The sequence below is a fragment of the Watersipora subatra genome, chromosome 10, assembly GCF_963576615.1.
Source record: "Watersipora subatra chromosome 10, tzWatSuba1.1, whole genome shotgun sequence".
NCBI classification, from domain to species: Eukaryota; Metazoa; Bryozoa; class Gymnolaemata; order Cheilostomatida; family Watersiporidae; genus Watersipora; species Watersipora subatra.
In genome coordinates, this window is record NC_088717.1 from 51,628,302 (window position 1) to 51,650,912 (window position 22,611).

The following is a 22,611-nucleotide window of genomic DNA, read 5'->3' on the forward strand; positions in this document are numbered from 1 at the left end:
CTATAATTCATTTATAATTCTATTCAATTTATTTACTATCTTTCACTATATTCGATCAACCGACATTTGTGATTGCAGCATTAACAGGCGGGTTTTTAAACAGTGCTTAGTGCGCAGGGCACAATAGACTGAGTTTTTGTTCACTTTACTCGATGGGTCCATGTACCAAAGCCCAAACTTGCAAGTCAAAACCCAAACACACTAGATCGAAATGCTCAAAATTTCTATTACTCAAAACTCAAGAGTAGATAAACCCGCGAGTTCAACGAGTTTTATTATGCTTGCCCAGCACTAGTTTGTATGCCTTTCAGGTAGGAATGCAGACTGGAAAGACTCAACCTTATTGAATTAGACGATAGAGGATAAAACATTGCAGTTACATGAATGAGTCATCGAATTCTTTTGCATTAGAGTTTTTAGTATGTGATGTTTTACTAGTGAAAGTTATTTTAGTGAAATTACAACCAGATGTTCTTCTTATGGTGCTTTTGACCCGCTGGCTATAGTACAGTTGTAACTTGCACACAATTACACTCCTCATTGCGCTAGACACAACGCTGTTGTAAGCAGATATCGAATTGCTGCTCAGCTTGTGATGAGCCTTGATAAAGATAACTCATATTTTGCTATTGTGTTTAGTGAAGATGTTGGAAAAAACAGTAGACTTGTCGGATGTCATAGTTATGTTTATAATAAAACCAATACATGCATCAGTAAAGATCCTTTAAGACCCAGTTTTATATAGCCACATTATCATATTTTTCAAGGATCAAAGCCTACAAATGCCCAAATTACATCAAATTACCTTAAGTCAGCTGCAAGCATTCACTGGGGCAATCGCATGCTTTTGGTCATTAGTAACAAATTTTAAAGAGTAGAAAACTCCAATTATGGTAGGGGGTATGGCTCATGTCTTCCTTAGTGAGTTGCTGTGAGCAGTTTAAGTCTTATTGGAAATTATATTCTATAAGAATTGTATATTGTAGCTGTATACATAAATGTAAAACTACCACTCAAACACCGTGTGTTGTTACTGAGGCATCACAAGAAGTAAGTGACATTTTTTATTTTAATGTTTGTGAGACAAAAAGTTGATCTTTAAAATTGAAATACATTTTAACACCATTTTAACATGTAAAATTAATCTATGAGAGAAAGCAAACTAAAATAGAAATTTAAACAATCTTATGAGAGATTTTCAATACAGAAATGACCGTGAAGATAATTATGATATTTCCTATCTCAAAATGTAAATGTTGTATTTTTGTTTTGTGAGCTAGTTTATCACACTTTTTACTATTTTAGATTTGTACTTCAGTATCTTTGAGAATTAATGTAGCAACACAAACTAAAACTGAAGGTTATGTCTGTTTGATGAACTTTAAGCACTTCTTACTATAAAGATCAACATAAGACACTAACTGCGATTAATAAAGCAAATGAAAAATTACATCAATTATACGTTTGCATAAAATTTAATAAAATCCAGCAAAGCAAATACTCTCATTGCAAAGCCTTCTGCTATTTCTCTGCTTAAATACACCAGAGTAAATCTATTGGCTAACAGTAAGTGGAAGCATTAAAGTTTTTAATTAGAATTCGTGATACAACTTCTATAATCTACAGTAATACTTCGTTTTATCATATGAACATTGAAAGGATAACTCTTAAAATACAATCACTAACAATCATTTTGAAAATGTCATTGCCAGCTGCTTTAATAATCTTCCACCAAATATCCGTTCTCTTAGCAGAGAAAGGCATTTTAAACACTATTTCTCAGACTATTTATTCAATTTTAATGGCTAACTGTTGCTTTTTTTCCCTTTTTTTTGTTTTACTATTGTTGTATGGCCTAATTTGAAAAACATTTCTATTTGTGAAATGAAATTATTGCCAATAAAGTACTATATATATATATATATATATATATATATATATATATATATATATATATATATATATATATATATATCAGCAAAAAAGTTCAACATTATTGAATGACTAGCAGTAAGCCAGGTGATGCCCGAGATTTCATTCATTTTTAATGAGATAGACTACAGAAGGGTGTTTAAGACGCTGTTTCTTAGGAATCAGACAGGGTTTGGCAACTTGACATTTTAGCGACCCGGTGAAAGGCACGTTACATGTGTGGGTAAAGTTTGGATGAAACAGGCCAAATGGGAAATGCATAGCATTTTCAAAGTGGCACACATACGCACACGCATATACACACACCATCCCACAACTACCACCACACCAAACCGCACCACACACAATACACACATATATACACATATACACATATATACATATACACATATACACATATACACACACGCGCACACACACACACACACATGCACACACACACATGCACACACAAATACACACCCACCGCATCACAACCACCACACCACATATATACACAATAACACAGTAGAGATTTATTAATTGAAAGAAAATAAGATATAACATGAACCTCATGATATAAATTTTCTTAATATAATTTTTTTCAAAAAATACTACTTTTATACAAGTCATAACATATAGGCCATTCCACATTATCATCTTACAGTAGCCTTTTTCAGGTAATTTTTTTAAATAGTTGGTCGTGGCTTGCATTGATAATGCAGCAGCTTTTTTAGAGTTTAGCTTCAATCTATACAAAACACTTTAAAAACTAATTTTCAAATAGACATCGAGCGGCTAACTCATTCACGGGGTCATTTTTCTATTTATGACAGACTTTATAAAAAGACTGATGTCATAAATGTCAGCAGTCTCTACATTGTAAGCTCTCTTTACTGTTGTCAGTTCATAACAGATAATTTACTAGTTATTACTAAAAGGAGGATATGTACAGTAACACTAATACAAACAGTAATACAATACACAGTGTTTGTTTCAAGTACTATTGGTCATAATCTATTCAGTGAAATTGTTTTCTCTCGTTTTCCAGGTGAGCAAACTTATACGCCATTCGGGTCACAGATGAGTGAGCAGAGGGCCGGTGTTTGAATTGTTAGAAGACATGAGTTAGCGCTAGTAAGTGCTAATGTTTATTAGGTTGAAGGTTGTGTAAGGTGAGCAATCTGGGACAGCTTCTTACTATTCCTTTACAGCCAAAGGTTTATCTTTTAAACAAAACCAAGGAAGGATTATAAGGATATAGAAGCGCATGAAGGTAAGATGCTATGAAACTAAACCTGGACACTGTATCTTATTGCAACCAGCCATCTTTGTAAATGAGGAGTTGATATAAACACCGAGTATGCCGCTGACAGGTACCAGCTTTCTGGCTCTAAAGGTTTCATGCCGTTTAAATATTTGTCTGTTTTGACAAATTCACATTACATTCTGAAATAGCTTTTTCTGTTTGTAGCAACAATCTCTGCGTGTAACAAATATGTTGCTAGTGAGTCAGTCATCTGCATGTATCTTTATATTCAATATCTTGTTTATTAAACATGTTTCTGGGCATCAACAAGGTCGTTTAAATTATAAGGTATGATTGTCTGATAGGTCACTGTTTGGTTTAGATCAAAGCATCTTAAAGAAATTGGTCTCTAAGAATGAATGGAAGCTCTATCTCTTTGGCTATAGCTGATAACTCATCCAAGCCTAGTGGCTTTGAGCTATTCTGTGGCTCGGAACTCTGGGTGAGCATAAACTTACGGTACCTACTTTCAAACGTATGACTCAATTAGTTCAAAGGTTACAAGAGGCATTAGTTGACTCAGGCAGTACGCTAATACTTACGATCTTGAAGCTACAGACTGGTTCAAAGGGTAGTTGTACTTGTCTTTGAATGGTGGTAAGCAATACTTGAATGGTTTATTCAGGAAGCAAGCAGACAACTGTGAAATAAAGATAGTTGGTCCTGTTTCTAAAATATATATAGCAAATTATAATTTCACTTCTATTCCTAGCGTTTGATATGTCAGCAGGTCAAAACGTCATCAATTGTCTGAGATTTTCATCAATATATATAAATAAAGATGATTGGTCTTGATTAGCCATTGGTTTATCTTAACTTAATTAAACTTATAGCACACACAGAAATAAGCAGCCACCTTCATTTAAAAGATAAAAAGGTAAGTCATGTACATGTTGATTAAAAATAAATTTTCTATGCAAAAACCCGCATTCAGTAGTTTCAGTATATTAGCTGCTTACTCCTTAAGTTTAAACAAAACCTGGGAGAAAGAAGTGTTCTAATTGATGCTTTCTCTCCTACGGTTGTAGATCTTCACTGATCTCGCGGCGAGAGATCATCAGATGTAATAACTATTCACATAGTTATTCTAAAAAGCTGAAAAGCGATTGATTAGCATGTTTGCTAATGCAATGGCCGAGCGAGCTGCATGCCATAAGTCCATAAAATGTAATTTCTCCTTTCAATCTCCTACCATGGCTTCGGACGTGAGATAGGTGGATGAGTGGTCACGGTTTCTGCTATATTAAAAATTTCTGTTGTTTGTGTAATATAGGCTATGTTTCTACGACCCGCATGTTGCGGATTAATGCTGGCACTTTTGTTGAAAAAAGGAAAGAAATTCTACACCATTGGTCAATAATTAGCGACGCCATCTTGTCATCCTTTGCAGCATTTGGAACATTAGAGCATTCAGAACTGCTCAAATTGAAAACCAACTGATGAAGCTCTTAAACTTCAGGAAGTGAAGCTCCTGAAAAAAGTCTACTCAGAATAATAATATAAGACTAGGCCTACTCAGTTTAGGAATATTTTGCACTGGTCAGTACAATTATTCAATGAAGGTCATACTTGGACTGGCAGGTGTAAACTCATTGTTAGATGCTTTATGCCATTGTGACAGGCTATTCTGTTGATATGTATACTAATTGTATACTCCTTGGTTGTTTGAAACAATTAAAATTTATAGTTGAATGAGGTTAACTGAAAACTTTTTACTTTAAAAATGCTGATTTCATGTAGCTTAAGAAAATAAAGTTTCAACAACTAAATGCTTTTTAATAAAACCAACAATTCTCAGAATTTTTAGATTTATCTGCACTCAATAAAGCTGTCTCCTGTTTTGAAAAATTTGAGTAGATGCTTTGCAATTTTGATTGCCTTATTTTTACTACTTTACACCGTAGGCCTACCGAGAGTGCCTGTTTTTATATTGTACTATTTTTGGTGAGAGCAACCAAGTTTAACATGCGATTAATGTCTAATCATTGAATCTAATATGTGAAAATGTCTATTTAGACTCGCACAGAATTTTCTACGCTCATCTGCTAAATTGAACTGTACTGCTAAGACTTTTACTAGCATTCTATACAGTGACAGCGTAGCGGCAGCAATAGCATAGTGACACTCTCCCATATAGCACTGCAATTTCATCATGGAAACAGCCATGTCATTCTCATTCTGTAGGGATTCCGTGTCACTGTTTGGAACCGAAACAGCTGCACGGTGCTTTATCTTTGTGCCTCAGAAATCGCCTTAGCGACCAATGGTATCACATTTGTATGTGCGAATAGGTCTTGCTTTCTTGTTTTTTATATTCAGGCATACGCCTCGGCATAAAGGTTTGGTTGTACAACCGTTGCTCTACTATAGCGGCCTTTGGAAACATGATCTTCTTGTCGGCCAAACAAAGCTCTTCGACACTGGCGCACCCAGGTGTCACTACACTATTCCTATATGGAAACCTAGTACTCCTTGTTATCTGTTATAAATACCCTTCAGTCTGTGAATGTTTACCATATGGTTCACTACTGTAGTTCACATATATACTCACCTACCTACAGAGCATCATCTACAATTAAAAGGGCAGCTTGTTTATCTCAGCATTTTGCTTTTAATTCTCAGTACATTGTTTTTTTAACAAGTTCCATCCAAGGACAGACTTAGCTGCACACTCAAAAGTAAAATAGAGTTTGCGTTACTAGGACATACTAAACTCATTCATCCGCTTAAAGTACCATTTGTTAGGACAATGTTTCCAAGAACTGACTAATCAGATTTGTTACGCTAGAGCAACTTTCTTGTACACTGTTTCAATGACAAGAAGACAGTATTAGCTCATTAGGCTATGATTTTCACTGACGCGTGCTGCTTAAAAACTTGTACTCTGTTTTACCATATCTTGAAGATGAACTTGTATAAACCTTTAGTAGATTTTATTAGAATGTATCGATAATTTTTTGATCATTTGCCATTCTTTTTTGTGTTTGAGATGATCTGATCGCCAGGATGTTTCAAGATTAAAATCAACAAAACTTCATCTCGGCTAACACGCTCAGATCAAGCATAAGTGTAATAAGGGTGCTTATAGTTGCAAGTCTATTTGCTGTAACTTAAACTCATAGGCTATAATCACTATAGCAACTAGTGACTTCATTTCAGACGTTTTTTTTAGTATTTCAATTACAACTAGGTTTTGTCGATTTTTCTTGAAACCTTCTGGCAGTCAGATCACCTCGAAAACTAGAACCAATCACAAATGGTACAGAAACACTGATTCTTTCCGAGAAAATCTATTAGAATTTCGTGCAAGTACTTCTTTAAGGCATGAGGTCTGTGATCTGTGATAACAGTCAAAACAGTTTCATCAGAATGAATTTGAAGTTCTGTTAGCTAGATCCGGGAACACGAAAGCCTTGATAAACATCTTTGTGAAGTATTTTATCATAATGTGCATTATAGGTCATATTGTTAACTACGTTCCACATGGTCGGTCTATAAGAATGCGTTGTGAAGTTATGTTTATTTGCGCAATTTCAATTTTTCTTGTTTATGAATTCACTTTAATATGAATCACCAGATTTGAACATGTTTCAAATGAAACTGTTGAGGTAAAACCATGTAAAACCATAACAAATCAATTACTTTTGTTGCATATGTTACTGTGGGCAAGCCATGCAATGTCAGAAAATTTGTTTGCGGTACTTTTTTGAAGTTCTGTGCTCATATGTTATAAGCTAGAATGAGCCAAAAAACTACTGAGTTGATACACCTGAAAAAACCAGCGGTGCAAATAGATAGTTTTTTGTGGTGGTTGTATACCAGTTTTAATTGGTAACTGCCATAAAACCAGGTTTCTGTTAGTCAATAAAGATAATAAACTAAAAACAGTGAAAAAGATGTATTACTGTCTTGTATTCATGAAGTATAGTTTTGTACGGGTTACACGAAATCATACAGGTTTAGCCTTAACATATCTCTAAGATCACAGAGTTTTATAATGTACACTATTGAATGGATGGCGACCAATCATAGAATACATATAGTGATAAAATTGTTAAGTAGTGGTTATGTAATGATTGTCTTTTACCACCAGATTAGAACTAAGTGATAACAGCAGTAGACACTAGTGGATAGATGCTTATAGGCACTAGTAAATAGACAATACAATTTGAAAGATTAAATTTCTAGAATATATATTCTAGAAATTTAGTCTTTCAAATCTCATTGTGTATATGCTTAGCACATCAGTTGATAACACGTTGTTTTTACATCTGTACAAAGTAACACTATTCAGGTACATAGTTACTCTTGTTATTCCAACACAGGGTTGGCCTCTTCTATGGTTAGAGCCACATAAAATTCTTTTTCTTTTTTGGAACCACTATTGTTGCCCACCCCTCAGCACAGAATATTCGCTTTGTGGATATTTTGACAGCTCAGCACTCTTACCTATAACTTATTTACTAAAAAATCTGGCAATTTTTGTTCAGGGTTCGACATCTTTTTGAGATGCTGACACAAGCACCACACATTTAGCTTTTTTCAAGTTCATAGCCATTCTGGAATTAGGTTATAAACGACATTTTGCAGTTGCTGTTCCTTATGTATCTTTTAACCCTAAATTAATCCCATTAATTAAAACTAGCGAATAGTGATTTATTTTTTTAAACTGGCTCAGCCCCACCCCTCCCCGCCATTGGCCAAGGAGTGAAGCAAGTTGCCCTCTCACTTTACACCGACTGCCCTTTTCAAAATGTCCCATTCTATCAATGAGTGTTCAGTTCTATTAATCGATCCCGTCAACTTTAATACAAAAGCTGACTATTCTGATATAAATATACTAAGAATACTGGCAGAGTCATGCAGATAGGTCTGCCATTTACTCGCCTCATCTTGTACGCCTCATCTTGTACGCCTCATCTTGTACGCCTCATCTTGTACGCCTCATCTTGTACGCCTCATCTTGTACGCCTCATCTTGTACGCCTCATCTTGTACGCCTCATCTTGTACGCCTCATCTTGTACGCCTCATCTTTTAGTTCTCATTTTTTAGGTCTCATTTTGTACGACTTGTCTCGTACGCCTCGTCTCGTACGCCTCGTCTCGTACGCCTCATGTCGTACGCCTCGTGTCGTACGCCTCGTCTTGTAGGCCTCGTCTTGTACGACTCGTACGCCTCATTTTGTACGACTCGTCTCGTACGCCTCGTCTCGTACGCCTCATCTCGTGCGCCTTGTCTCGTACGCCTCGTCTCGTACGCCTCGTCTTGTAGGCCTCGTCTTGTATGACTCGTACGCCTCATCTTGTACGCCTCATTTTGTACGACTCTTCTTGTACGACTCATCTTGTACGACTCATCTTGTATGCCTCATCTTGTATGACTCGTCTTGTACACTTCGTCTTGTACGCCTCATCTTGTACGACTCGTTTTGTGCGCCTCATCTTGTACGCCTCATCTTGTACGCCTCATCTTGTGCGCCTCATCTTGTAGTTCTCATTTTTTAGGTCTCATTTTGTACGACTTGTCTCGTACGCCTCGTCTCGTACGCCTCGTCTCGTACGCCTCGTCTCGTGCGCCTCATCTCGTACGCCTCATGTCGTATGCCTCGTGTCGTACGCCTCGTCTTGTAGGCCTCGTCTTGTACGACTCGTACGCCTCGTCTTGTACGACTCGTACGCCTCATCTTGTACGCCTCATTTTGTACGACTCTTCTTGTACGACTCATCTTGTACGCCTCATCTTGTATACCTCATCTTGTATGCCTCATCAAATACTTGAATAGTCAGAGATAATACTATTTGTTTCTCTAATCACCTCTCCCCTCCTTTTTCAAATGATGTTTAGGGCGAAGAAATATTAGCTGCTCTTTTTTCCTGCTCCCCGTAGCAATGCGAAAGCGCTGCAAATTTTCCGAGATAGATGCTCGATGTTGTTGTTTCAGGTGTCTGAATTATTTCTTTTTAGCTTTTTAGGCTAACCTTGCTAACTACAATACCTTTACCTTTATGTAATTTTTACAGCGAGTTGTTTTGTCTCTTTACCTAAGGTATCTTTACTAATATGAGTTAAAAGCAAAGTTTGTGTACAAGGCTTATACTTCTAACATTAAGTTTCCATGATGCGGGTAATGCGCAAGTCTGTCATTATTCGAACAAAGGAAACTGCAAAAATCTGCAAGTTTTTTTACTTACAAATATTTATTGAATGTTTCGTGCTTGCTAATTTTCTAAAGGGCACCTGCAAACGATGTCCAAGAAAATGCTGCGCAAGCTATTCCATTCTAAACATTTTCCCATTTCAGTCACTTTCATTTCGATTTGATCAGTTCTGAATGCTCTCGTGTTCCAAATGCTGAAAAGGATGACAAGACTGTGTCGCTAATTATTGACCTATGGTGTAGAATTTTTTCCGTTTTTTCACCAAAAGTGCCAGCATTAATCCGCAACATGTGAGTCATTAAACATAGTCTATATTACACAAACAACAGAAATCTTTGCCATAGCAGAAGCCATGTCTATTCACCTACTTATCCCTCCCTCCGAAGCCATGATGGGAGATTGAGAGGAGAAATTACATCTCACGAACTCATGGCATGCAGCTGGCTAGGCCATTGCTTTAACAAATGTGCTAATCAATCGCCTTCCAGCTTTTTAGAATAATTATATGTATGGTTGTTACATCTGATGATCTCTCATGGCGCGAGACTTCCAGTGTACTAGTGAGAATAAAATGAAATCAAAAGTTGATTATATTGGGTGATAACAGTAAAATTTCACAGCCTGACCACACAGGTTACATCAAAAATTGGCTTCCTTGGTAGGCGAGTAAAGCGGTGATTTATAAGCTAACATTTTGCATCGTATAGGTGATAACTCTTCTAAGAAGGTAATAAGCAATTTTCACAGTGTTGGCCGCATCCAAATACTGTTGATAGTTTGTCTGGCCCTTTACAGGTCACGTGCATAATTTTATGGCCTATTGTATACTCTAGCCATGTGCTATTAATTTGCATGTCCTATACCGTGACACTGGTTCATCAGCGTCCCAAACATTCCAATGCACACACCAAATGTAGCAATGGCTGACACTCCGCATAGAATAACAATAATTCATATTCAAGAATAGAGCTATAGAAATATGGTTGAAAGAAAGCTGAACTGATTCTTTTTGTTTTACTGGTTGAGAGAAGCAACAGCATTTTGTAATTTGTTTATAAGCACCATAGCAAACCTATATAGATAAGTTACTCATAAGTAACTTACTTTAATTGCAGTTCATGATGTTTTGTGCTGTATCAGATTTCCTCAAAAATAGTTTGGAAGATAAAAAGTGAAACTGCAAAATATTTGCCAGCAAGTTGTTTTGATCTGTTTCAACCTACCAGTTCAACAAACCAAATTGATTCACAATCTTCAATAATTGTGCTGGACTGCAAACATCTAAAAGTACTTCAATTGTTAGCCATTGTGTTATATTAAAAACAGCTATTTTTTAATAGAGGTTGAGTGTAAAAACATTATATAACATTGTCAGCTACTTGGTATCTAGCATAAAAAATGTTACGCCGTCAAAATGTTTGTCAATTTTGAATCGTCCACACTACACTCTCGAGTAATTTCACTGTGTGTAGCAAAAATAATTGCCTGTAAGAAAGATGTTTTTACACCGTTTAGGCATGAGTTTCAGAGTGCAACAGTAGAGATAAACTGGCTATGAGAGAAAATTACCCAGTGAAGATCGAATGGCTAGTATCTGTTGCTTCCAAACACTGAACTTGATACACTTTCAATTTTATGTGCCATAACAAAGTCATGCCAGCATCTTATGCTTATCTAACCGATCTACCGATCTCCCACATTGCATTCAAATATGTTTCAACTCAAGTGACAGAGAGAGTGATCTACTAACAACCCATTGGCTAGCGTTATTAGAAGCAATTTTAACTCACTGCTTGTGACAACCATCTTCACAATCAATCAACTTAAACAATAGCATGGCAAAAGATTGAAAAAATGTCCATTGCATAACATTTTTCAGCTAGGAGCCACTCAAGCTAGTATATCTGAAAAACTTGTCAGAACAAAATGGTTCCAATTACTCACCTCATCTATTACGTTACGCAAAGGATTGTGCTACTTATAGTAAACAACATACTAAAGGCATTACGACTGACCAGAGTGGGCAACTGACCAGCTTCTGAATGAAACAACTACATCTACCAAGAGCTTGCAAACAAATAGTTTCCATGATGTAGTTTGCCTAGATTAACCATAACTCATAAAGTTACAAAATTATTTGAGCCGCTGCAGGAGGAGAATGTTTTTATTGTTAGGATGATGCAGATTTGTTACAATATCCATCCGCATGTTATGGATTAACACGGGACTTTGTTAAAAAAGGTAGGATTTCTACTCCAGAGGTCATAGTGGCGTGTTCGGAACTACTCAAATCAAAATAAAAACAACTGAACTGTGAAAAATGCTTAAAGTGGAATAGCCTGTGCGACATTCTCTTACAGATCATTTGTAAGTATCGTTTATATATTTCGCAAGAATGAAAACTTTGATCAAAATTTGCAAGTAACCAAACCTGCTGGACTTGTGGATTTTTGTTATTTTCATCTTTCAGATGATGCGAACTTACGGATTAATCACATCATGGAAACATAGTGAAGGCACCGCTTGAACTAGTATGCAGAATGTTAAAAATTTAACCAGCAGAATGTTTGATAGCGTGAGGGTCATCAACTACCAGTGTTTAAAGCATCGCTCTTGTGAGTAGATTACAAATACTGGTTTTTTTATAGAAACACAATAAATAAAACGAGGTCTCGATTGGTGGATCCAAACACAGCTGGCTCGCTAATTGAGGTTCGCACTGCCATAGTGTTAATGCATGTAATTTCTCAATCCATATTAGTTCAATCTATTTGTCTTCTTCTCAAAACAAGTGCTATATAATTTTAGCGCTTACAGATACTCGGCTCATATATTTATTACGTACAAAATGAATGATAGACTAGCTACCACAATTCTGGATAGAATTGTTCAAAGACGATTACATATCAAACCACAACCACAATCATCATCCTCTGGTGAACCAGAGTCCTTGTGAAATGAGCCATTAGCTGATAAAAGGAACTCTATATGTTGTACATAGCTCTCTATGGTTAGGCTGTATTACGTGGCACCTGTAGTCAAAGAACTCTACTGAATCTCAACCACTAAGGTTATTAGTTCATTTGCATGATAAACCACGATGATATTTTCTCAAGGTATAAAAACCTTGAGGCATATTGAATGATCTTTTGTTTAAACTGCTTCATATGTTATTGTTGTTATACCAAAACATCAAATCTTGGATAGTCATCAAATTAATACAATTGAGTGAGAGGAATTAGCTATGCAATTAGTAATAGAACTATTCGTACCATAAATGACATAGGTTGGGGTCGCTATACTTTAAGCTAACTTCTCCATTGAAATAAGATGCAAGGTAGTGTTTATACTATTTCCACCATCTGTTGCATACTACATAACCAAGAACTCTCTCAATAATACAAGAATTGTTAAAGTTTTTTGCTAAACTGTTGCTCAAGTACTAAAAAAATAGAAATGTTTATGTTGCATGAGCAAGTTTGTAGAGTTTTTGAATATGAAGAGAGATCATTTGAGTTTAAACAAAAGCGAGTTTAGTGTAGTTAGCTAGTACAACAGAGTAGTTTCATTACCATAAAACAGAATAGATTAAGTATTCGACGTACTATTGTCAGCATGAAAATATACATATATTTCTATATACGGTATCTGCAATTTCATCCAAGTTTTATGTCAGCAAGTTTGGCAGGCTTATATTCAAAAGTTAATATAAATGTATAATAGATAAATAATCAGGCCAACTGCTAGCAGGACTCTATGCTCTGAAAAGTGTGGAGTGATATAAATAACTAGTGTGGCACTAGGTTAACTTCGTTTTTTTTAACCTGATGTTCTTCTCTGTTGTCACTAGAGTTCTGTTTCATGTTCCTACCTATTTTAGGGTAGTAAAATTCCGGAAGTAAATGTCCTGGAGATAGTAGCGTTGTCAATAAGTTTGAGCAGAGATTTTTGGAGAATCGATATGAATTAGTATTCTGCTTATCTCACTCCAAAGTCGAGAAACAATGGAATAACCTGGCTATATTTAAGCAATTCAATGTGAGATTGTACCAGCAAAAATACCTAAATAGTTGAAGTTGTGTTACCTGTATATTAGCCAAGCATTACATTGAATTTACTCGCTTTTATCATCCTGATTATGGGCCTGTAATCTCATCAGCCAGGTTATAATAAGCAATGCTAATTGGTATCACATTCTCTCACGTTTGTGGACTCTCTCAACTACATCTTTTTAACCTGCAAACAGCATGTATGGCATAATCATCTTTTGGTGCTGGCAAATTTCAACTCGCTTTTGGCGCTTCATATGATCTATACAAATACAGAATGACTAATCATACGGTTGTTGTTTAAAATGCCAGAGTCCTATCTCGACTGCTAAAATCCCTTGTCATGTGACACAGCAGTTATGTTTTCCAACACTTATTTTTTCAATTTTTTTTATACTTTGTATACTCACCTCCTGTAATGATTTTTTTAGCGTTGTCATTGTAAAAGCATTTTGGTTGTTTAATGGTTTTAAGAAGGGTTTTTCAATTTTGAAGTCAGATTAGTGAATTTTTGGTGAAATACTTAATTTCTTTGCTACATTTTGAATTTATTTACCTAAACCTTAGACCAAGTAAGCTGTTTTAGCCTTTCAGTTAAGTTTAGCAGTAAAATATATGCCAAGTGTTACTTGAGCATCTTAAAAAGAAATGTAACTCATAAGTTATGTGCATTTATATCATACTGAATTTTCTGTTTACAATATTATCTGAATAAAATGTTGCAAACACAATAACTTTTAATAGTGAGCTTTTACCAAAGTTAAATATATATAGCATTGTAAATAGCTTGAAATATGTAACATTTGAAGCAGACTAAAGTAGCTAATTAGAAAAAAGTTATTAAGTTACATATTGATCCTAAAAGTCTACCTTATTATTTAGCTAGTTGAATACTCGACGTTGCGCTGGTAATAAAAAAGTTTGTGCATAGAAAATTCATTTTTAATTGGTTAAGTTATTACACAAAGAACTTGAGTAACTTAAGCTATAATAAGAGCTGTGTTCGTCCTTCTGAAATCAGTGTTAGAAAAAATTGCATCATGATCTCTCACGCAATCGTGATCTTCAAGTGTATCAGCTAAAGCGTGAAGCGTGCTATTTAACTAATCAGCATTAAACCATAACTGTTACGTACAACTTTTATCGTAGTTTCTAGGTAAATCAGCCACGCTGATTCCGATTTTGTACTCAAAATAAAGCTTGGTCTACTAACCTTCAAAGTCATTTAGGCTTTTTTAAAGCGTTTCAATATCCGTTTCGAAAACAACACAATCGGCATTACATGCTCCGCCCATAAATATGTGACGAAACCTAGCTTTTTCAGGAATGGAAGTTGGGAATGTTTAGTCCGATTTAGAATAATAGAGATGGGTGTCTTAAAACGCATTATTTTCTAAATCCAGCCTGTAAAATTATTTCAGTTTTTTATGAAAGGTATATAAACTATTTAAAATTGCTCGTAGCTTGTTACAGGATGTTTAAAAAGTCTGGACGCTGAGAAGAATGAGCTTAAAAAGCGTGGTTTTATCACAAGCTAGCGTTGTTATCGCCCTTTTTTAAATATGCAATGCTAAATAGCTGATCTACCTTTCAGAAAAAACAGATTATTTTTAAGGCTGAATTTAGATATTAATGGATTTTAAAACACCCATCTCTATTATTCTAAATCGGTCTAAACATCCCTACGTAACTTTTGTTCCTAAAAATCTAGGTTACGTCACGTATTTGTGGGCGGAGCTTGTTGTGCCAATCAATCGTGTTGTTTGCGAGACAGATATTAAAATGCTGTAAAAAAGCCTTTATTACTTTGAAAGTTAATGGACTAATCTTTATTTTGAGTACAAAATCGGAATCAGCGTGTCTGACTTACCTAGTAAATACGATAAAAGTTGTACGTGACAGTTATGGTTTAAAGAATACTCGGTGGAATAAATATGATGTACACAATTATTCTATAGTATGGCCAGTTGGATGTGTAGTGTAATAAATAGTACGCCTGTCTAAAAGACTAGAGGTTGTAAGTTCATTTTCAGTAGAAACCAGATTTTTCGTTCTCATAAGTTTATTGCTATAACTAGACGCATGAACAACAGATAGCAGAAAAACAAACAATGAGATTCATAGATATAAATTAACAGTTGTGCTGTCTACTTTTATTTCTTCAAGTGAAACAACTCGTTTGTGGGGTACACTTTTTTGGATGAGCAGCTCTTTAAAGCTCTCTTTGTTCTTGCATGTAACACTTTGTAGAATACTCTAAACTGAGTCACCCTTAACAGTCCGCCCGTAACATTAATTATTAGGGCAACTTTTAAAACGCTGTTACTGAGTTGACACAACAGAAATTAATTATGGTTTGCTTAATATACATAATTACTGTACCTAATGTTTGCTCAAATACCAGAGTGAGCACTCTCAACATGCTTTACCATAACAACCTATATTCTTTAATGTGGGCATGATTGTGGTCAGCAAAGGTTTCCAGTAGCTTAGATGGTAGCTCAAATGCATCAGTACTTGCTGAGAGCTTTGTTACCTTGTATATTGTCAGTGGCAAACACTTTTGCACGCTAGAAAGTTGTAGATAGTTAGTAACTAGTACAAAAAGACAAGAAGTTTCCAAAATACTTAGCTATATTTGCTAATTTGTGCATGTATTATTGAGTAATGGCAAATTTACTGACAGAGCATTACAGTTTTATACTGATTATGTGATAACACTAATGTGCTGGTGCTCTAAAATTCAACTCAGGTAAACATCAGTTTATGCCTTCCAAAACTCTAGTATATTGTAGGTCTTACAACTAAATCTGCTAAATACTGAGCTAATCAGTTCCCTTAAATAAATATCAGATGATAAGAGAATTTTCGAATTACAATAGCTATGAAAGTGTTGTTCTTATTGTTTTTGAGTCATACCACATGTTTACACTATACTAAAAAGTTATTTTGGGATTGTAGAACAGTACTCTTACGTGGAATACTGTAAATGGAGCCATTCCAGACTTCACCAGATGCTTCAATGAAACACTAGTTAGTTGGATACCTTGTGGTTTCTTCTGGATCTGCCTACCATTCTACCTCTACTACCTCTCTACTGAAAAGAAAGATTATGTGCAAAAACTTTCGGCTTTCTCTGCTACCAAATCAGTAAGTTAATAAGGTAAATAGACACAAGGTTTTGGCTGCTCTCTTAGGCTCTACCATTTATCTAAGCCTAAGTGAGTCTCGTTCACTTCAACTGACTTTGAACTTTAACACACAGACGTCGGTGAGATACATGCTTAGTCTAGTCCAGTGATTAGAGTCATTAAACAATATACAGTCTACACAAAGCCTAGTCAACTGCACTGTAACAAAAACCTTTTATATTTATAGGCTTGTGAAAAAACGTACCGCTGTTAAAAGTTTACCAGCATCCTATGGTAGCAGCCATTTTTAAAATCTGATTCTCACTACAACAATATTTCTGCTAATTTTGTCAACTAGCAGAGCATGTTGAAACACTCAAGTTTGACAATCATAAATATTCCAAACATTAGTAAAATTAAACAATAATAAACACAATTGATTTTATTTGTAACACTAATTTGAAATTGTTTCAACTTAATTTTTACTATTTTACTTAATTTTATGTATTGAAAGTTTTGCATTCTTTTTCTAGAAACATGACACCAAGCGACATGCAAAGAAAACTTTTGTTTAGTCATGAGTCCAGGCGTGTTGAAGCATATTTCATGGGACCATGATTGGTTGATGATAGACATAGGTCTAGAAAGGTAATGAGAGGATAACGAAAATAGCACTAGTACACTTTTTGTGATTTATTTTGTAGGTCATAGCCTTGATTCTCACTGCATTATCATTATTTGAGCTTGGCTATGCAGTGGCTGTCAGATTCTACAACAGGAATTGGACTAGTCCCCTGTACGCCTCCCCAGCGACTTATGTTTCTGCAATTCTCGAACTTATAACGATGGTAAGCTGGAACTTACCAACATTTGATCAATGCCTTTTTTGAAAAAATATTGTCAAATGCTGTCTATGTACGAAATAGAGAGCTTTCTTCAGGTATACATATACATGGTTAAAATAAACCGCAGAACTATACAACATTAAAAAACTTTCAGTGTCTGAAATATTTTTTATAATCATTAGATGAAACCAATCAAAGTTCTGATTTGAATTGTTTAAAGCTTCTCGAGTGTATGAATGAGTAAGGCATACAACAGTTGACACCGTTGATCGATCGGTGCTGAAGTTTATGTATTGAGTTATTGTTTTATTTTAGCCTCGTATTTCTAACCTTTTGCTCCAATTCATATATAAAACCTATATTCCTTTGCAATATGTGCTAAAAACCTACCTTTGCCAGCAACATATCCATAAATATAGTAGCAATAGAAGTTTTTCTTGTCACAAATATTAGTTTATCTTAAAGAAAAATTAACAGAACTGTTTAATAAAAAAGGACAGCGCAGTAATAATGTGTTACCTGATATAGTTGGTTTCCTAACTATGGCAATGGCCTTTTCGTTAGCTAGTTTTTATACTTGTGCACAAAAGTAACAAACAATTATAAATATTTTCAGTCTAAACTACTTTTGAATAAAATAAAGTTGTTAATACCACAATTGTTTTTGAAAAATTGTGTAGACTTTTTAGCTGTCGCATCACTTTTATATTGCTACACGGGTACATATGTGCCTGGCCAACCCACAGCCAGTTTCATGCGGCTCCTACATTCATGTTGAATTTTATGTTTCTTTTACAGCAGTGATTTTCAGCCAGTGACCACAGCACTGCAGTGTGTCGTAGATTTTTTGTTGTTAAAAATGACTGACTTGTAGTCTTAGTTCAGTAGTATTTAGTATCTGTCACTATCATGTTGATGTGGGATATTTACAGTAAATATGGAAGAACAGAGGTCTCTTTATGTAAGTGATTGCAAGAGGAAAGGTCTAGGGTAGTTTACATGTGTCTGTGTGTCTATGTATGTGCTGTGGCTCTTTGTAACCAGCACACAGTCAAAACTGTGTGACTGTTTGGACTGTGTTGTTGTTTAAAAAAGAAACTTGAACAAAACAAAAAATTTCTGAAATTAGCCATATTTTTCTATCATTTGTGATTGTGTTTGATGTTTGAGGTGATCTGATTACTATGATGTTTCAAGATTAAATTCGAAAATTTTGATAGCGGTTCAAATGCTCAGATCAAGCAAGTGTGAGCATTACGTTTCCAGCCACCAAGATACCAACAGAATAGAAACGCTTAATGCTGTAACTTGAATGCAATAGATGATATATGCTATTGCAACAATAGCAACTAGTGATGTTATTCTGCACATACCAAAAAACCTCCATTTGAACGCTATTTTTAATTGAACGCCATCTCTATTAGGTTGCCTCTATAGATAAAGGGTTGAAAAATAGACCACCCTGGCATTCAAATAAAGGTTTTACTGTTTTTTTCTTCTGAGTGTTTAACCGCAATCGAGTTTGATTGATTTTAATCTTGAAACATCTTGGCAGTCAGACAAGAAACATAAAAAACAATCACAAAAGATATACATATACTAAAACTTTCTGAAAAATTCAGCTAAAATTTTGCGTAAGTTCATCTTTAACACAGTAAAACTTTATTATTCACTTTATCGATAAAAAATTTTTATCAAGAAAGTATTTTATTTTTATCATATTTAATTCAGCTTTCCGAGCTTGCTTCTAGCTGGCTCCATAACAAGCCTCAACTGCAGCGATATCTCATTCATTTTGCAGCCAGCCGCTGCCATGCTGATCCAATGGTACCGAATGAAAGGAAAGTTTACCAGTGGAGTCTTGTGGTGCTACTGGCTTATTTGGTGTATTGGCTCCTTCATTCCATTCTACTCTAAAATAGTTCACTTTGTCAATGTGAGTATTCCCAATCACAATCTGCAGGTGTTGTTTACTCTTGTAAAATTATGCCTAAAGCAATATTTGCCATGTTTTCAAATTGCTTTTCTTTGTGGGAATATATATGTTTTAAACATTTATTTAAAACGATTTTTACTAGTCGCTAGGCAAACAATATTTTTGCTTCAATCAAAATGTAAAACTAGCAAAGTAAATCCTAGGCAATTTGTATAAAAGTCATTTGACATTATAAAAAAAGCTTGCAGGTATAATAATATGGAAGTTGGTGTATTCAGCTACAGAATTTAAACCTTAGGCCTAAGAGTTTGCTGCATTGGCTAGCTTTTGCCTGAAGTAAGCAGCAATATGGCTGCTATGCATTTGATACTGTGATTGTATCAGCAATAGCTTACAGCTGTTTTCATATTCTAGACATGTAGGAGGCATTCAGATTCTAATAGACTACTTAGTAAAATTGTAGGAAACTTACAGTAGTATTTTCCTTTGTTAGGAAGAGTATAGTTCATATTAGAAAAAGTTTCCTGTTACAACGCCAAAATATTGAGGGTTGGTTGGTGTGAGCCAATGAATAGTAACTTTAAGATCTTGAAATTGGATTTTACTACAGGTGCATAGGTTTTTCAAGTTCTCTCATAATAGGGAAAAGTCCAGTGAAATTTAATCTCAAGATCTTAAAGGTACTATTCTCAATATTTTACCGTTGTAACAGGAAACAAACTTATTCCAATATGAACTATACTCTTCCTGATTAGGTTATGCAATAACAAAAATGCCGTAGGGTTCGCTGGCAGTGGGTAAGTGGATAGGCGGCATGCATTGCAATGAATCATTAAAATCCATAGCCTGAGGCCTTCATGAATAACTTAATGTTTGTAGGTTATAATAACCAAACGGTTGCATTTTAATTAACGTGTTTGGTATAGGCCATGAGGTTACAGAAAAACCTTTTGATAGAGTAATCAATGTTTCAGTCACATATCACTTGAAGTGACAGGCAGAAGATAGCTTCAAGTTTATGGACATGTTTAAGACTAAATTAATACTTATCACCTGCCATATTTAACAATAGATAGTTTGAAGTGAGTAAATTACAAGGTTGTTTGTAGGGCATTCTAAACAAGTTGGTGTTATGCATCACTTTCAACTCACAAGCTGGATAAAAAAAGTATTTCTTATTTTATCTGTTGTAGTTGAGATAAGCAAAAATGTTTGATATTTTTTTATCCTCAACTTATTAAATGTGTAGAGAAGACTACTTATTGTGAATTGAATGTTGATACAATAATAAATTTGTAAAGTTATAACAAATATCAATCACAAATGTAGTGAAAATCTGGTTACAAACTCAGATGATTCCCAGATTTTTCAAATTCCATCACTCTTTATACCAAGTAAAAAGCCAAAGAACTGTCATTAAAAATTGTTAAATTTTAACGTAAAAATATTTGGCTGAGAGGCTAACAATCGTTTGACCCTTGTTTGCAATTTTTAGGTGGAAAAATGTGACGATGTGCCAGAGTTTGCTACCTCAACAGTGTATTTTATTCTCTGTTGTGTACAGTTCATTCTCGCCTGTATTTCTGATGCTAATGACGAGACTCGCAAGAGGTTTGCGGTAAGTACAGTTGAGTTTGTGACAAGTTCAGCTGTGTTTATGGTAATTATAATTGTTTGTGGTAAGTACAGTTATGTTTGTGGTAACTATAATCATGTTTGTGGTAAGTATAGTTGTGTTTGTGGTAAGTATGGTTGTGTTTGTGGTAAAGACAGTTGCGGCAATCTTTATGTTTGTTTTTTTAAGTTAACAGTTTCACAAATATCTACATTGATATAAAGTTTATAATTTGGTTGAACAACAATAGGGGGTTTTTTAATTTTGTGGGGCCATGCAAGGTTGTTATGAAATGCAAACTCAAAATTCTACCAATATTTTACGCCATTTTAAAGCATCTTCTAGTGCATTTAAATATTTTGATTTTATTTAAACTGAAGAATTTATATAGACTGTAAACTACACATAAGATTAAGTACATGTAACAAATAGAAATACTCAATTAATAGAGGACAAATTTATTATATATTTTATTATATTTATTTTATTATATTTATTTTATATTATTATATATTTTACTCATTTAATAGGATATAACTCTGCCATATCTTTAGTAACTCCTTTCTTCGCATGTTTATGCAAAACAAGAAGTATAAAAGTAGCTTGTGTGTTTCATTTTAATGAATGATACTTTAAGAATGATCATGCAGAACAAACACATCATAAATATTTTTATTGTCACCAATAGTACTATTCTGAACAACTCATTAATTGCTAGCCAATGGTTGATTATTAAAAATAAAGAGAAGACGCGAGTCAGCAACTAAGATGCTCTTTTTAATTTTCTAGAATTAGATCATAGATTTTTAACTTCTTAAAGGTTTTTTGATATTTTAAGCAAAATCATGTAATAAGACAAAGTAAGCCTCAAATTTACTTAAAATCTGAGATGAATGAGAACCAAAATTGGACTGAATAAGCCTTGAGGTTCTCATTATGACAGCTTGGTTTCTAGATTTCAAATTATTTTATGAATACTCACAAATCAGTTCATCTTTCATCTACAGCCAAAGCTGTCTATTATTAACTATCAAGCTTAAAAAAACCAAAAGGTTTATAATATGGGTTACAATCATTCTGATTTATAACCTATTGAAATGAATCTTTGTTTACTTTTAGTAGGACAAAGTTAGTTTTAGTGGCTACAGCCATATATTTTTTCAAAAAACATATTGTTATTATAAAAAAATAACTTCCTGATGTTTAAAATAGATAAAAAGCTTTGCCAAATTAAAAACTGAATACTTTGAAATCTGATCAGAGAACTTGTAGCAATAGCCTTGATTGGTAAAAGTTCTATCCACATTTATATTCCTTCTCTCAGATATTTTATAACACATTTTTTGTAGAGCATATGTCCAGAGCACATCTGCTCTTTCTCTTCATATTTAATGTTTTCCTGGTTTACGGACACCATATCTCTTGGTTACAAAAAAGAACTAAGTCGAGACGATCTTTGGAATCTCGGACCTAACAACACGAGCAAAGAAAATGTGCCGGCTTTTGAAGCAGACTGGGATCGGGCTGTCGCAAAATGGAGGCATCAGTGAGTCATGTACATGTATATGAGACTGGATTGGAAAACGTTATAGAATCAAATGAAAAAAATGAATTAAATTATTATTTCTAATTGATCATAAATAATGCATCTACAGC

General features: G+C 34.6%; 2 protein-coding genes across 2 annotated transcripts in view; both read left to right on the forward strand.

Annotated features, from left to right (window-relative positions):
• The first annotated feature begins 3,075 nt into the window (after positions 1-3,075).
• LOC137407191 (multidrug resistance-associated protein 1-like) lies at positions 3,076-18,208 on the forward strand. The gene is made up of 5 exons (XM_068093793.1): positions 3,076-3,187; positions 3,543-3,662; positions 16,390-16,578; positions 17,264-17,407; positions 18,203-18,208. Exons 2-5 carry the CDS (start codon positions 3,576-3,578, stop codon positions 18,206-18,208), a joined length of 426 nt encoding a protein of 141 aa, XP_067949894.1. The 5' UTR covers positions 3,076-3,187; positions 3,543-3,575.
• Positions 18,209-19,217: 1,009 nt separating this feature from the next.
• The window catches only part of LOC137406601 (multidrug resistance-associated protein 1-like), a 43,181-nt gene continuing 39,787 nt past the window's right edge, over positions 19,218-22,611 (forward strand). Inside the window, exons 1-3 of the mRNA XM_068093196.1 lie at positions 19,218-19,340; positions 20,836-20,958; positions 22,305-22,501. Of these exons, the coding sequence (XP_067949297.1) occupies positions 19,218-19,340; positions 20,836-20,958; positions 22,305-22,501 (443 nt within the window). The remainder of the gene's footprint in view (positions 19,341-20,835; positions 20,959-22,304; positions 22,502-22,611) is intronic.